This window comes from Corythoichthys intestinalis, chromosome 3, assembly GCF_030265065.1.
Source record: "Corythoichthys intestinalis isolate RoL2023-P3 chromosome 3, ASM3026506v1, whole genome shotgun sequence".
In the NCBI taxonomy this organism is placed as follows: Eukaryota; Metazoa; Chordata; class Actinopteri; order Syngnathiformes; family Syngnathidae; genus Corythoichthys; species Corythoichthys intestinalis.
The window spans coordinates 62,901,453-62,917,176 of record NC_080397.1 but is presented as its reverse complement, the minus strand read 5'-3'; the positions used below and the strand labels follow the sequence as shown (position 1 = coordinate 62,917,176).

Sequence of the window (15,724 nt, the reverse complement as noted above, 5' to 3'; positions counted from 1 at the left end):
CTTGTGTGTACCAAATTGAGCATGGAGAAATGAAAGAAGACCAAAAAACTGTCTGAGGACTTGAGAAGCAAAATTGTGAGGAAGCAACCTCAAGGCTACAAGTTCATCTCCAAAGACCTGAATGTTCCTGCATCTACCGTGCGCATAATGATGTAATTTTTTTCCCATTATCTTTTGATCTAGTTTTTTCATTGCAAACAAAATAAATGCAGATATTACTTCCAAAGCATTTGTAATTGCAATCATTTTCTGGGAGAAATTGAGCATTATCTGAAAGAATTGCAGGGGTGCCAATACTTCTGGCCAGCAGTGTTTGCTTTTTTTTTTTTTTTTTTTTTTTTTTAAGATTGGCCGATAACTGTTAGGTTTTGTGTTGGTTTTCTCTGAGTGTGACTTGTCACTGTGATTGCCCATTGATTTCACCTGCTGTCCCTCCTAGTCTATCCTCCAACCTGCATCCTCCTGTGCTCACCTGTTCCTCGTTGTGTCGTTACCCCTTGTCTGTGTGTGTGTATATAAGCTCCCAGTTTCTTTTCACTCCTTGTTGCGTCATTCTGTCAAGTTTGCTGCTCGCAAACCAACACAAAACCTAACAATAACAGCCAATAAATAGCAGGTATACTAGGAAAACCCTATGTTCACTGTTACTGCTTTCGAGAAAATTGAAGGCTTTTAGTTGCAACCTACAGTGCGGAAAATATGGTACTTAAAAATTCGATAGCTGCGGCCCTCGTCGTAAGCCCTCATTCATATTCACAACAGGTGTCACGCCATCATTATGACACAGATTTCAAATAAATTGTAACCCAAAAAATATTTGAAATCGGTATCAGTCTTTGAAAATCCCCTATCGGTCGACCTCTACTCATGAACAATCTTGGGTTTCTACCGAAGCTTCAACTTTCAAGACGTTTTGGACAGTTCTCTCCAACAGTTTTGCGTTCAAACCCAATACTGATTCCTCTGAAGAGAAGGAGTGGGAGTTTGTATCATCCGCAAGGACGTAGTTGGAGAATCGCTACTCCAAGAGCTTATAAGAATGTTTGAATCGACACCGTTGTAGTTGTATGACTGCTGATTCCGTACCAGTAAGTGACTGAGAGCGGGGCTGCCTGTGCTGGTGGGGTTTAACGGGGTAACGGTGACCGTGGGAACGGTGGCGCTCCTCTGAGTCTGACCCTGGTACGAATAACCGTCTGGAAAACCGGCGGGAGGCGCCTCCTTCGGCGTTCGTTGCTTCCGTCGCCGGTGGTGTCGAAGAAAAACGACGAGCACCACGAAAATGATCACCAGGAGCAGCAGGGCGAGCAGCGGTAAGATCACCAGAAGAGGGCTGGAGCTTTTTTGCGGGTAGGATTCCACACGGACTGGGGTGTTCAAAAAGGGGAAGTAATCGGTTCCTGCCGTGGGTTTGCCGAGAGTCGTGCTGAAAATGCTTGTTCTGTTGGACTTCCCCCAGCGGTTGCGTCCTTTGAAGCGCTGTTGGTTTTTACTTGGTTGCTGGGTGTGAACAACAGCTGTGGAACGTTCTGGTGAAGAAGTTCCATTTCCAGAAGTCTGGATTGTTGTCTGAGAGGGAGATAATGTTGTCGCCAAGGGATTTTTTTCAGCCAACGGCACTATGGTAAAATGGAACTCCCCTCTAGCAGGTTGGATGCTATCAGCTTTCAGGAAAAATACCAGAGAGTCATTTAATTCTTCAACTCCTGTCATGTTGGCTTTCAACTCCAAGGCGATCTTTTCTTGAGTAACATCCAGGAACGTGAAGGACTCCACCGGTTCTGATTTCCGCCACTTTTTAGCCTTAGGCCGAACAGCTTTCCCGTAAACGGGATGGGAGATAATTTCGAATACAGGGTCGCAACTGCAAATATCGGCTAGTTTGGAAGCGTCGAGGGATGCAGAGGTCAATTTGACAGAAATTCCACTGGGCATCCTTACGCTTTTGCCAAATTGGATCAAAGGACTGACAGTGATGTTTAACACTTGTGCCTTTAGATCAGCTTCGGAAGTGAAGGCGCTGAACTCGAAACTGTCTTCCGGCGACGAAAGATTGGTCATGTGGTAAGCTAGATGTCCATTCTGTATGTCGTTTTGTTCAAACTGTGACACCTCTTGGTTGTTGAGTAAGAGTTTTCCAAATTTTGGAGGTCTGGTAACCTGGTAGTGAATCGTGGTGTTCCTGCCGTTCGTCTTGGCAGAGAGGTTGTCTTGATTCAGCCAAACCGCAGTACTGCCTTGCTCAAGCGTCAATCCTGTGTGGTTAACCAGAGAGATGGTGAACTTTGTCACATCGAGGTTGAAAAGTTTGTAAATTGGCTTATGGTGGCCATCCGTGACACTGAAGTAAAACACCCCCGAGGTAGGGCTACCGTCATGGATGAAATAAACACTACCGTTATTGATCTGCGCTTGGGTGAAGGTGCTAATCGATTCGTTCAGTCTTCCGATAAGAGCTAGGTAACCGTCGTTTGGCTTGCTAATCACAGAGAAGACAATATCATCGGGTGGATTGTCCATGTCTTCCACTTTGAGGTTCTCTGTCTTAATGGCAACTGTATCTCCTTGCACCACGGTGAGACTCGGCGCTTTCGTCTTTAAGACAGGCGGTTGATCGTTCACAGGAGCTACGGTAATGTTAAAAAAATCCTCAACGACGTCAATGTCGTCTACCGGCCTTTGAGCCGTTTTGCCCTTCGGGTTTACCCACGCACTGAAGGCGAACGAATCGCGGGTCGTTTCGGAGTTGTCGTGCTTGTACGTGATGCCGTATTTGTTGATGATAAATTGAGAGAAATTGGGTTTCTCCTCGGTGAGGTTTCTCTCACCGACGACGATGACGCCGTGTCGTGGAAGCGACGTCACCTGAAACCAGACCTCGTTGGCGCTCCGCTGAGGCAACGGCAGCTTAGACATTAGGTTCGTGGCGTCCAGCTTGGACTTGTCAATAATGACGCTTTCTCCCTCTGTCACTTCGGCACCTGACACAAAATATATGACATTATTTAACCGAAGATGACTGTAAGATAAAACATTTACTGCATTTTCATGGCCATAAGGCGCACTTAAAAGTTAATGTTCTCCTAATTGGACAGGAGGTGCTTTATATTGCTTTGCTTGTGCATCAAATTTTAAAAATCCGTTGATGTCGGGATTTCAATCATTTCTCCGCTTGAGCAGAGGTGGCTAAGTCTGGCTGTCGAGGTCACCTATCCATCCTGTTTTCTATACAGTGTTGTTTTTGGCAGCCCTTTCAATTTTCATCTTCTTCTTAGTCTTCTGGATGTAAATACTTACAGTAAAGAAAATAAGTATTTGAACACCCTGAGTTTTGAAAGTTCTCCCACTTAGAAATGATGGTCGGGTTTGAAATTTTCACTCAAACTCAAAGACCTGTTAGTCGCCTTTAAAAAGTCCAATGAATACGTGGAATGGAGATGGACTTTTTATGTCTGACTTTTTGACCTGTTTGAGGCAGTTAGCTGCATATAAACACCTGCCCACCCCATGTAATCAGGAAGACTCTAATCCCTAACATGGTCTAGACCAAAGAGCTGTCCAAAGACACCAGAGACAGAATTGTAGACCTCTACAAAGCTCGAAAGGGTTACGGGGCAATTGCCAAGTAGCTTGGTGGTATGAGAGCCACGGTTGGAGCAATTATTAGAAAGCTAAACATGACTGTCAATCTCCCTCGGACTGGGGCTCCATGCAAGATCTACCTCGTAGGGTCTCAATGATCCTAAGAATGGTGAGGAATCAGCCAAGAACTACACAGCAGGAGCTGGTCAATGACCTGAAGAAGCTATGACCACCATGCATGGAACGGAAGGTTTCCCTGCTCAAACCAGCACATGCCCAGGCCAGTTTTAAGTTTGTTTGGCTGATCCAGAGGAGTCATGGGAGAAAGTCATGAGGTCATATGAGATCAAAATTGAACCTTTTGGTCTTAATTCCACTCATAGCGTTTGGGGAAAGAAGAATGATGAGTACCATCCCAAGAACACCATCCCTACTGTGAAGCATGGGGGTGGTAGCATCATGATTTGGGGGTGTTTTTCTGCATATCAGACTAGATGACTGCATGTTTTAAGGAGGGGATGACCAGGGGCATGTATTGCGAGATTTTGGGGGAATAGCCTCCTTCTCTCAGTTAGAGCAATGAAAATGGGTCGTGACTAGGTCTTCCAACATGACAATGGCCCGAAGCAGACAGCCAGAATAATCAAGGAGTGGCTTTGAAGAAACATATCAAGGTCCTGGAGGGGCCTAGCCAGTCCCCAGACCTAAATCCAATAGAAAATCTTTGGAGGAAGCTCAAACTCCTTGTTTCTCAGTGACAGTCCAGAACCCTGATTGATCTCGAGAAGATCTATGTGAAGTAGTGGTGCAAAATCCCTGATGGAGTGTGTGCAAAGCTGGTGAAAAGTTACAATAAACCCCTGTTATTGTAAACAGAGGGTACTGTACCAAATATTAACACTGATTTTCTCAGGTGTTCAAAAACGTATTTTACAGCAGTATAAAACAAATAAATTGTTTTGAAAATCATACAATGCCATTTCTGGATTTTTTTTAGATTGTCTCTCACAGTGGACAAGCACCGACCATGAAAATTTCAAACATGCCAATTATTTCTAAGTCGGACAACTTTCAAAATCGCTGGGTGTTCAAATACTTATTCTCCTCACTGTATGTTGCGCCTAACAATACTGAGCACCTTTTGTATGTGTTAAATACAGAAATTGAACACGCAACTAAATGTGCGGCTTATGGTCACGAAAATACAGTAAATTCACATAGCGCACAGAAGAGTGTTGCTAACAAACCTGTGTTAGCCAAAAGAACTGTTCTCTGTTCAGGTCCCGTATTCTCGTAGGAGATATCAATCTTGAAAGTCTGACTCTCCAGAGACGACGGCGGTGATGCGACGGAGAATGTCAGCGAGTCCATGGCCTCCCAACCCACTGACTCAATAGGGGTTTGGATGTAAAGCACCTCTTTGCGATCCACCTGATGTAAAAAGATCACAAACCATGCATCCCAAAGTCTTAATTTGTCTTGCTCCAGAAACGGACTGTCATCAAAATGAATGATTGCAGTTTCTTCACCATATCTTGCGTAAACGAGGATATGTCAACTGAAGAATTTTCAGACAGCTTCCTCACCAGGCGTCCCATTTTAGGATGTCGGATTACACTAAATGTAATTGTGCGATTAGAAGTACCGCTGACATCATTGGTCATTACTTGCAAGTCCTCATTTGTAACTGGCGTTGAAGACCCTGAACAAAAAAAAGTTGTTTAACAAACATTTGTTGCGGGATCCGGTTTAGTCGGGTATGACTAAAAGTTTATGTGCTTCAAGATTTTTACCAAAGGCGTTTTTCTTTTGTATTTGAACTGCCAGTAGCCATGTCTGTCTTGGGGATGGTACAGACAACTTCGTGGAAACTTTGTGAAGCCATTATGAGTCATATGCAACCAATTAGTGAGGAGAGGATTTACCCAAGGCCAACCCAAGAGAGTGAAGCAGTGTGAGAAATATACAAATGCATCGAGAAAAATGCAAACTCTTCAAGTGCCCACTCTGTGAAGTTTAGCAGATTGCGCCAGCTGGCACAGTAAGCATTTTATTTTTAGCGCAACTGTACAAGAATAGCATCACTATCATTAGCCCAACCCGTTCAAATAGATTAGAGGCCTTTCACCCTCGATGGCAGTGAATGTTTTCCAAGATGAACCAAAAGTTTACCTTACCTGGAAAGACTTTAAGCGGGCGATTTTTCAGCAAGTTGAGGACCAAGGCTCTGGCGGTGATACTGAAGATTTGCCTGGGAGTATAGTTCACACCATCGTTGACTTGGAAGTTTAAGCCTCCAGACATGGCACCTGGACGTTCAAGCAAAACAGCACGAATTGGACATTCGACATATTAACATGTCAAAAATTGGTCCAAATATTTTCTACAAAATCCTACATGTCGACTGAAGGGAATAGTTACCTTTCTCACACACACCATATAACTGTTTGCATTACTCTAACACACTTAATATAATCAATCGGGGAATAGTACTGTTTCTCATATGTACTGTAGGATTGTTTGTACTACTCTAACACACCTAAAATAAATAGCACACCATAGTTTAATGAAAAGAAGTAGAAAAGAGACAGAACGCGATCTTATCACAGAAGCCCAACGTGTGCGTCATGAGCAAGATTGACGCACCAACTCTTGCAATCAGTTCTCCCGGCCACTCCAAGGACAAAGAGCAGGGGGCTCTGTCTTAAAACAAGTAGCGTCTCGCCCAGCCCGGATAACAAGTTAATAGCAGGCGCTTGGGACGTCAAGACCGGCGTCGGTCGCTGGGGCAACCACGTCCCATGGGGGGATTTCCTCTCTGCTTTTCACAGATGATGTGGTCCTCTTGGCTCCATCACACGGCAACCTCCTGCTCTTGCTAGGGCGGTTCACAGGTGATTGTGAAGCGGTTGGGCTGAGGATCAGCAACTCCAAGTCTGAGGCCTTGGTTCTCAGCCGGAAAAGGGTGGATTGCTCGCGCCAGGTCTGGGGTGATTGCCAACCCCAGGTGGAGGAGTTCAAGTAGCTCTCGATCTTGATTACGAGTGAGGGTAGGTCAGCACGTGACATCGACAGGCAGATTGGGGCAGCATCCACAGTGTTGCAAATGTTTAAATGGTCTGTCGTGGTAAAGAGGGAGCTGAGCTGAAGGTTCAGTTCTCGATTTACTGGTCAATCTATGTTCCTACCCTCTTCTATGGCCATGAACTTTGGGTAATGACCAAAAGAACAAGATCGCAGATTGGTAATCCGGAAGCGACTCAGAGAAGGGTTAATGTCTAGAGGAGCCAGTTGAGGACGCCTCTCTCAGGAGCTGTTTCAGGCATCTCCGACTTGGAGGAGACCCCGTGGCCGGCCCAGGACACGCTGGCGGGATTAACTCTCTCGGCTGGCCTGGGAACGCCTTGGGAATCTCTCAGACGAGATGATGGAAGTGGCTGGGGAGAGGGCTGTCTGGGCCTCTTTGCTGAGGCTGCTGCCCCCGCGACCCAGATTCGGATAAGCGGGAGACAACGACGAATATCCTGTTTTTAATTGTAGCAACGGTGTTCAATTTTGATATTTCAGCAAGAAACATGAAGTTGATTAGCTTTCACGGGCCAGACAAAATGATGCGGCGGCCCGGGCCGACCCCCCGGGCCTGGAGTTTAATAAATGTACTTTAAAAACATTGTTATTTAAGCTTGTGATTTAGAATAAAATCAGACCATGGAGTTGTGAGGTGTCACCCCCTGTAGGTGGGGGTCCTCTCCTGCCCTGGGCCTAGTAGGCCATTGGGGTCGCGCATCGGGCGAGGGGTTGCGCCATTGGCTGGGGGTCCAGAAGGGGGCAGTGGTGGTGCTCGCTCTCTCCCTTCATCTCCCTGAAGTATGGTTGTTGGGGACACGGATGGTACAGGAGACCGCCCTGGGTCCCAGGGGGATGGTGGCGGCCCATTTGCTGGAGCTGCTAGGGATGGGTGTGGCATTGCGCGCGTAATACCCTCTGGTTGACAGGGACAGTGCTGCCACAGCATTTCCACTTTTCACACATCGGACTGGGTTCGCACATGAATCCTGTACTAATAACCCTTTTAGGTTTCTAAAATGTTGGGATAGGTTTGTTCAAATTGGGGAAAAAAAACATTTAGATGTCTTTTTGTCCCCCTCCTCAATACATTTCCTAGGCATTTGAACTCAAAATCAGGTGAGTCTGACTCCTATTCAAAAATATGTGATCAGGACATCCCAAGTAAATGTATCAACAGCACCTTCTAGTGGGAGAACAGGAGAAACAACAGCTACTTCCAGCTGTTAGCCAAACTTATCTTACCTTTGTGTACAAACAGCAGCTGTCCCTGGTCTATGTGGGCTTGGGTGAAGTTCAGCACCGCTGTCATGGGGGCACTCTTTAGGGCCAGGTGACCATTGCTGGGCGGGGTCACCGAGAAGTGGAGTTCCTCCGGCGGCGTGTCGAGGTCCTGCGCCCTCAAGTCGTCCAGGCTGATCTCTGTCACTGATGACACCCATACCTGAAAACATGAGGTTAAAATAATCAGATTAAGATCATATGGATTAAAATGATATGCAGTCGTGGTGTGGAATATGGGAAAAACCCTCCATCACGACATGGGCTATTTTATATCACGACAGCGATATGCCACAATAGAATGTACTTTGGCTTCAAGACCACTTGATGGTACCATACAGCAAATGAAACAACATGAAGCTTTGACCCAAATGGCTGCGATACAAAATATTTAGGGCTGCAGCTATCGATTATTTTAGTAGTCGATTAATCGGTGAAGTAGTTAGTTCGAATAACTGAGTAATCGGATAAGGAACATGAACAATTAAAATACCTGAGCTGAGCCTCAAACGGTAAAAAAAAAAAAAGGCAATTGGCTAACTTGCATAGCAAAAGTCCGCTATCTTAAATCCTATAAAATGCTAACGTTTTTTTTTTTTTTTTTTGGCAATGCTCTTAACAAAAGGTTCAAACACATATTCCCACAGAAAACGGCTAAATATATCTATAAACAAAATTACGAATGCATTAAAAAACATTAGCTCAAACAAAACTTAGCTTATGTTGGTCTTAACATGGAGCAGTTGGATTCAGCCATGTGAAATGAGGCAGACCACAGGGCAGTGTATCCACCCTAATCAATAAAACTAAATGCAAACACTTTCAAAATAAACCATTACAACACCACATTAATTAAACGAATACTCGAAGCAATAAAATTTAACTCGAACATTTTTTTCTAATCGAATACTCGAGTTAATCGATTAAACGTTGCAGCACTAAAAATATTTCAATAATATTTTAAAATACAGTTGTCCGATAATTACTTTTTACCAATAACCATTATCCCGATATTTTCTAACTCCAAAAATCTGATACCGATCAAATTGATACTGTTATATGCTGTCGAATCGTAACCTGTGTATCTAGATACACAGGTTACGATTCGATAAAAAAAAAAAAAAAAAACGATATATTTTTAAGGCCAAGCGCTTGATACAATTCGATACAGTTTAAGAACGATACGGTTCGATAGAGAGTGAAAACGATACGATAGTAAACATTTGTTGTGTGTGTTCGTACAGTATTTTAAACATATAAAAAAGATTAAACAACAAAATTTCATACCAATGTTATGTTTTATTTTTTTTAGGGCTGTCAAACGATTAAAGTTTTTAATCGAGTTAATTACAGCTTAAAATTAATTAATCGTAATTAATCGCAATTCAAACCATCTATAAAATATGCCATATTTTTCTGTAAAAAATTGTTGGAATGGAAAGATAAGACACAAGATGGATATATACATTCAACATACGGTACATAAGGACTGTATTTGTTTATTATAACAAAAGATCAACAAGATGGCAGTAACATTATTAACATTGTTAAAGCGATCCATGGATAGAAATACTTGTAGTTCTTAAAAGAAAAATGTTAGTACAAGTTATAGAAGTTTTGTATTAAAACCTCTCTTAATGTTTTCGTTTTAATAAAATTTGTAAAATTTTCAATCAAAAAATAAACTAGTAGCCCGCCATTGTTGATGTCAATAATTACTTACACAATGCTCATGGGCGCTGAAGCCTATAAAATCAGTCGCACCCAAGCGCCAGCAGAGGGCGGCAAAACTCCATAAAACACAACAAGTGAGCGTTTCACTGTACTGTCATTTAAATCTGTCTGAGCGGGGCATCTGCGTTAATTGCGTCAAATATTTCAACGTGATTAATTATAAAAATTAATTAACACCCGTTAACGCGATAATTTTGACAGCCCTAATTTTTTTAATGAAAAAAAAAAAAAAAAAAAGCTTACTATACGACCGTCATTTTGTTGGGTGGGATTGATAATAAAATAAAACTCCAGTGACAGACAACAATAAAGTGCAGTAATTTTATTACTGTATTTCCTGGTCTTTTGAACACAAGAGGTAAGTAATTTAAGTGCAAACTTTCAACGTAAACATCTTACAAGCAAAAAATATTAATTATATGCAGCAGCTCTAGAAAAAAATTAAACCTGCTAGTGCTATCATAAATAAATAATAAATTATGCTTTACCACTGGTATAACTGGGGGAATAAAAACATGGCATTTTAGACACACAGGTCTATAATCATTACTTTAACCTTATACACAGCAAAGTCATTCACTTATGCCTGTGCTTCCACATTTTTTTATTCCTCATCACTGTCTATATCTTTTTTGAAGGGCAGATTTTTCTTGAGGAAGATCAACAGATCCACATGTTCATGTTTAAGTACACTGCGTTTCATGGAAACAATATGCCGCCCTTTCCACCATTGTAGTGGGTTATTTTTCAGGGTTAAAAACTCACGATCTATGTACCGCTTCACACTAGCTCTGTCCCATGCGAACAGATCTGGCTGCCTTCATCACTTCAAAGTCCGACTTTTGTTTTCCGGGGTGCGTTGAAATTCAATCGCTGCACGTCGCTGGCGTGGTGTGCAAACTGTCCATTGTTTTAGCATGTTGTTTCGTTGCCACGACTTGTTTTGTTTTGGGCTGTGAAGAAAACGCTACGGAGCATGCGTTACAGTGGTTTTGTTAGCTCTCGCGTTGTTATGACACGCCCGTGACGATCGGGTGACGACGGCGACTACTAGCGGTTCTGCCAAAATGAATGGGAAGTTGAGGCAACCACGACGGCGGTCACAATCTAAGTGCGCTGTGTGGTGAATGACACAAGCGCAGCATGTGAGGTAAAAGCTAAATTATTATCATATTAAACAATGCATTGAACTAGGCATTAGAAGCCGATTCTTGTGCTCGCGATAGCCGAATTCTATCTCTACTATCGGTTCATTGAATATTTAATGGCTAATTACTGTCGAATGGTAAGTTTACTATCGATACAGCTGTATCTCTCACCTGTAAAACCGGATATCCGGTCGTATCGGTTTATTGTTCTCAAGCTTACATTTAACGTGCTATTGCTAATTGTATGCTATATGTGGTATGGTATATATCGTGATATCCTCGTTATCGTGAGCTTTGTATTGCAAATCGTATCGTATCGTGAGGTACCAAGAGGTTCCCACCCCTACTTGCTAGTTATGCTATTTAGTTTTATTGTGACGTGACCATTTGAGTTTCGTTTTAAAACCATGACTTTGAATGGCATTTGATTTAATGACCTGAGGTGAGGGGAACATAATATATAGAGACATCTAGAGGTCACTTAAAGCATACCTGACATGCTATGCTGTGACCGGTTAATGCATAGGGGCTGCAGGCTTATCCATTTATTTTCTGCCCAACTTATTAAAAATGTGACAATATGAGATCCTAAAGGCAATATATATTGTCTGTATGCTATGCACTGATTAACTGGATCACAACACAACTGCAATTACATTGACACGACATTAATATGACATAGCTGAAGGCCAGTGGAAGCAGCTGTGCCCTTTACTCTACCGCTACAGAATGCTGTGGATGTTCAGCTCCTAGGCTATTCATTTTTTTTTTATTTTTATTTTTTTAAATCTCCTTTAGCCCTTTTCCAGGCAACATCATCCAATGAAGCAGAACGGCTGTTAAAAAAAGGCATCAAACTAAAGCACGGAAGACAATGAAATTCCAAAAGCCTCATGTTGATTGCAAGTGTAATCCCGAGGCAAAACTAGTGACTTGTGCAAAGAGTTGACAACAAAGGATGAGCTTCTACGCGAAGTGCCAGAGCGGCTATTGCGTAACGCCGCCGCCGCCAAGACAGGTCGTAATTCCCACAGACAGTTCTGCAGTGAGGAACGATGACAGCGCTTCGCTTTTGTTGTTGCCAGTCTGTCAGTTCTGGCTCGTTGGAGTTTACAAGAGACGTAAATGGATGTCACCTTGTTCTAAATAAAGGTGAAGACTTATCTCGCCATTCTAGGAAATAATGTAGTAAGAACTAGGCCTGCATAATATATCGTTTGAACATCATCGCAATGTGCACATGCTCAATAGTCCCATCGCGGGGACGTGAAACAGTTTTTTTGTTTTTGATGTAAGCGTTTGTTTTTCTTCATAAAAGCAGCAATTGTGCAGAGACATAGCTTCCTGTATCCCTTTCGATACACCGATCTTCATCATTCACAGATCAAACCCCTTAGCCTGTATTAAACTGTATTATATGAACACTCGGGATGTCCCAATCGCAAATTTTTTTTCACCCAAGTTCGAGTCACCTGATTTTGAGAATATGCCGATACAGAGTCCCGATCCGATACCGAAATAAAAGTTGGGGTCTTTATGCTTTTATACGGAGCCCCTAGAGCAGACATGTCCAAAGTCCGGCCCGGGGGCCAAATGCGGCCCTTGGTCAAATTTCATCTGGCCCCCAGCCTCTGTCATAAAATCAATAATGTCTGGCCCACACATACACTTAAGAAATTGGTCAGCAGTACTGCTACCAGCATATGAAGTGGCTTACACACTAAATGCTGCTCCTTATTTACCCATTAAAAGGCAGCAGCACTCAAGCAACATTACCCCGTGTGACCCTTTACTCCCAATTTAAAATCTAAAACGGCGACAATCAACAAAAAAAAGTTGACTGCCGACGATTCAAGGATTGGTGGAAATTCGACTATTTCTTTACTAAAATACGCAACAACTGTGTCTGCCTCATTTGCAAAGAGACAGTCGCTGTTTTTAAAGAGTTCGATGTGAGGTGATACTACCAAACAAGACACGCCAACATGTACGATAAGATTACAGGGAAGATACGTAGTGAGAAATTAAAGCAACTTGAAGCTAGTTTAATTTTACAGCAGCAGTATTTTGCAAGAGCCCGAGAGTCGAAAGAGAACGACACAAAGGCTAGTTGCGAGATTGTTGAAATTATTAATTAAAAAAAATAATAAAGCAAATGTGACACACGGAATGGCTTGCTAAAATTTGCTTCAATATATTGTTCTACGTAAAGCACGTCAGCCAAGGTCGGCCCCCCCAAATTTTTACCACACCAAATCTGGCCCCCTTTGCAAAAAGTTTGGACACCCCTGCCCTAGAGGGACATCGACAGAAAAAAAATAAATGTAAGCACTTCGGTGCACACTAGAAACTACCTGGTAAACATTAGCATTATATAGCACTTAAGCTGGTGGTCTTTTGCTATGCAAGTTAGCCAACTGCATAGCAAAAGTCAGCTAGCTTAAATGCTATATAATGCTAATGTTTACAACAATTAGCAATCTGGTGCGCACAAACCAGATCTGGTAAGCCAATTGTTGCACTGTTGCAATTGGCTAACTTGGATAGCAAAAGTCCACAACCTTAAATGCTATATAATGCCAATGTTTACAACAATTGGCGAACTTGCATTGCAAAAGTCCACTAGCTTCAATGCCATATAATGCTAATATTTACAACAATTGGCGAACTTTCATAGCAAAAGTCCACTAGCTTCAATGTGTTGGAATTCGCCTCCGCAGGGAAACGCAACAGCCCGAGCGCCAACCGGGAAGGCGGAAATTCCGCGCGTTCACCTCCTATGTTAACCTTTTGAACTGACTCCATGTTCCAAAAGTTTGAAGAAGACTCACCGAAAGCAGGTTGACAATTTATTCGTCGACAATAGTAAAAAAACAAGGCAAAAACAGACGACAGAGGGACAAGTCTGGATCCAAAACAAGGCTACACAGAAAATGTTTCCGAGCAGCAAAATCTGTGTTATCTCAGTGTCCAGTGTTTTTTTAAGTCCGTGGTGGAGTAGGCCAGGCCGAAGGTGTGGCTGAGTGTTGTTTCGGGACCATCCCTCTGAGGCCGGTTTTGGGCGGTTAGGTTCGTCCATGGATGGGACGTGGTTGCCACAGCGACCGACGCTGGTCTTGACGTCCCAAGCACCCGCTATCATCTTTGTTATCCGGGCTGGTTCTACTTGTTTTGGGACAAAGCGCGCTGCTCATTGTCCTTGCAGAACTGATTGCAAGAGTTTGGTGCATCAATCTTACTCGTGACGCTCATGTTGGGCTTCTATGATAAGATGGCGTTGTGTAGCTATTCTGCTTTTCATTAAACTATGGTGTGCTATTTATTTTATATTAGGTGTGTTTAGAGTAGTTCAGTCCTATGGTAAATATGAGAAATGATACTATTCCCTGATTAATTATATTACGTGTGTTCGAGTAATGCAAACAGTTAGACGGTGCCTACGAGAAACGGTACCATTTTTCCATCTCCCCCTCAGGAGCCCCGATAAGGTGATTTTCTTTACTGCGTTCAAGGGCATGGAGTGAAGTCTGCCTAAACCATAGTTAGATGAATGTGTTAGACTAATGCAAACAATTATATGGTGTGTGCGAGAACGGTACCTATTCCTTTCAAATGCCATATAGAGGCAGTCGGACATTCGGGGATTAATGACGTCACCAGCCACAACAAAGCGTCGCCATATTGAAAACGGGGCAAAAGACAAGCCACAAGCAGTTGCTCTGTCGTGCACTGTAATACAAACGCGTTGAACTTTCGTCTTATTTGCGGTCTTTTTTTCCGTCGGAATGACTAAAAGTTGCCGTGTTGCGGGTTGTCACACAAGGAAGAGTTCGGAGCCGCATTTGAAGTTCTTCATTCTTCCTCGTGAGAAGAAAAGCAGAAAGAAATGGCTGAAAGCAATTAATCGAGGAACAGTAAAAGAAGACGGTTTCGTGGACTATTCTCGCCTGTGGGAACCTAAATCCAAGCACATTTACATTTGCAGCCGACATTTCATTACTGGTGAGTAAAATTCAATTGATTTTTTTTTGCCCCAATTAGCTGCTGGGATTCAATAGACTAGGCAGTGGTTTTTATTACCGTAACCGGCAACTCGCAAAGCGTTGTCTTTCTTTTGCCGTGAACTGCTCTGATCAGTCAATCGGTATATTATTGGCCTGGTGGGAATTGGTTATTTTGCTGTGACTTGTTCACGGCTAAATAACGCTTGGAGGCGAATTACCGGTTACGGCAGAAATAATCACTCCGTATATACTACCCGTTTTCTTAGTTCCACACAGTAATTCCACGTAATTGATAAAGGTCAACTTACTGGGTGACTTTATGAGGTAGTTGTAAATGTTTCCAAACTCCATGGCAGGCCATTCCTTTGGATTGTTCATCCAGCTATCAGCTGCGACTTTGTATGGGCAGACTTGAAAGCCAATACACGGTAATTTTAAATTGTATCCCCTCCTCGCATCTGTCGGCAGTGACTCGTGATAATAGTAAGCCATGTTTAAGATGTTTTTATGAAAAAAAGACGAATTTCAGACGTTTGTCTACGGAATGTTTAGCTGTGCGTGCCCCCTTCGTATAATGGCGACATGTTGCTTACCGAGGTGATGTCATCGTGACATCGCGCCAACTTCCTCTATAATGCTTATATTTACAACAATTGGCTAACTTGCATAGCAAAAGCCCACTAGCTTCAATGCCATATAGTGCTAATATTTACAACAATTGGCTAACTTGCATAGCAAAAGTCTGCTAGCATAAATGCTATATAATGCTAATGTTTCCAAAAAATGGCTAACTTGCATAGCAAAAGTCCGCTAGCTTAAATGCTATATAATGCTAATGTTTGAAACAATTGGCTAACTTGGATTTGCAAAAGTCCACTAGCTCCAATGTCATATAATGATAATATTTAC

At 42.7% G+C, this 15,724-nt stretch overlaps 1 protein-coding gene across 1 annotated transcript in view; it reads right to left on the bottom strand.

Annotated features, from left to right (window-relative positions):
* Window positions 1-312: 312 nt before the first annotated feature.
* Window positions 313-15,724, bottom strand: part of cspg4ba (chondroitin sulfate proteoglycan 4ba) — a 63,989-nt gene continuing 48,577 nt past the window's right edge. Inside the window, exons 6-10 of the mRNA XM_057832593.1 lie at window positions 7,894-8,092; window positions 5,760-5,891; window positions 5,112-5,284; window positions 4,830-5,013; window positions 313-2,981 (exon numbers count right to left, since the gene is read on the bottom strand). Coding sequence (XP_057688576.1) covers window positions 943-2,981; window positions 4,830-5,013; window positions 5,112-5,284; window positions 5,760-5,891; window positions 7,894-8,092 — 2,727 coding nt within the window. The 3' untranslated portion in view covers window positions 313-942. The remainder of the gene's footprint in view (window positions 2,982-4,829; window positions 5,014-5,111; window positions 5,285-5,759; window positions 5,892-7,893; window positions 8,093-15,724) is intronic.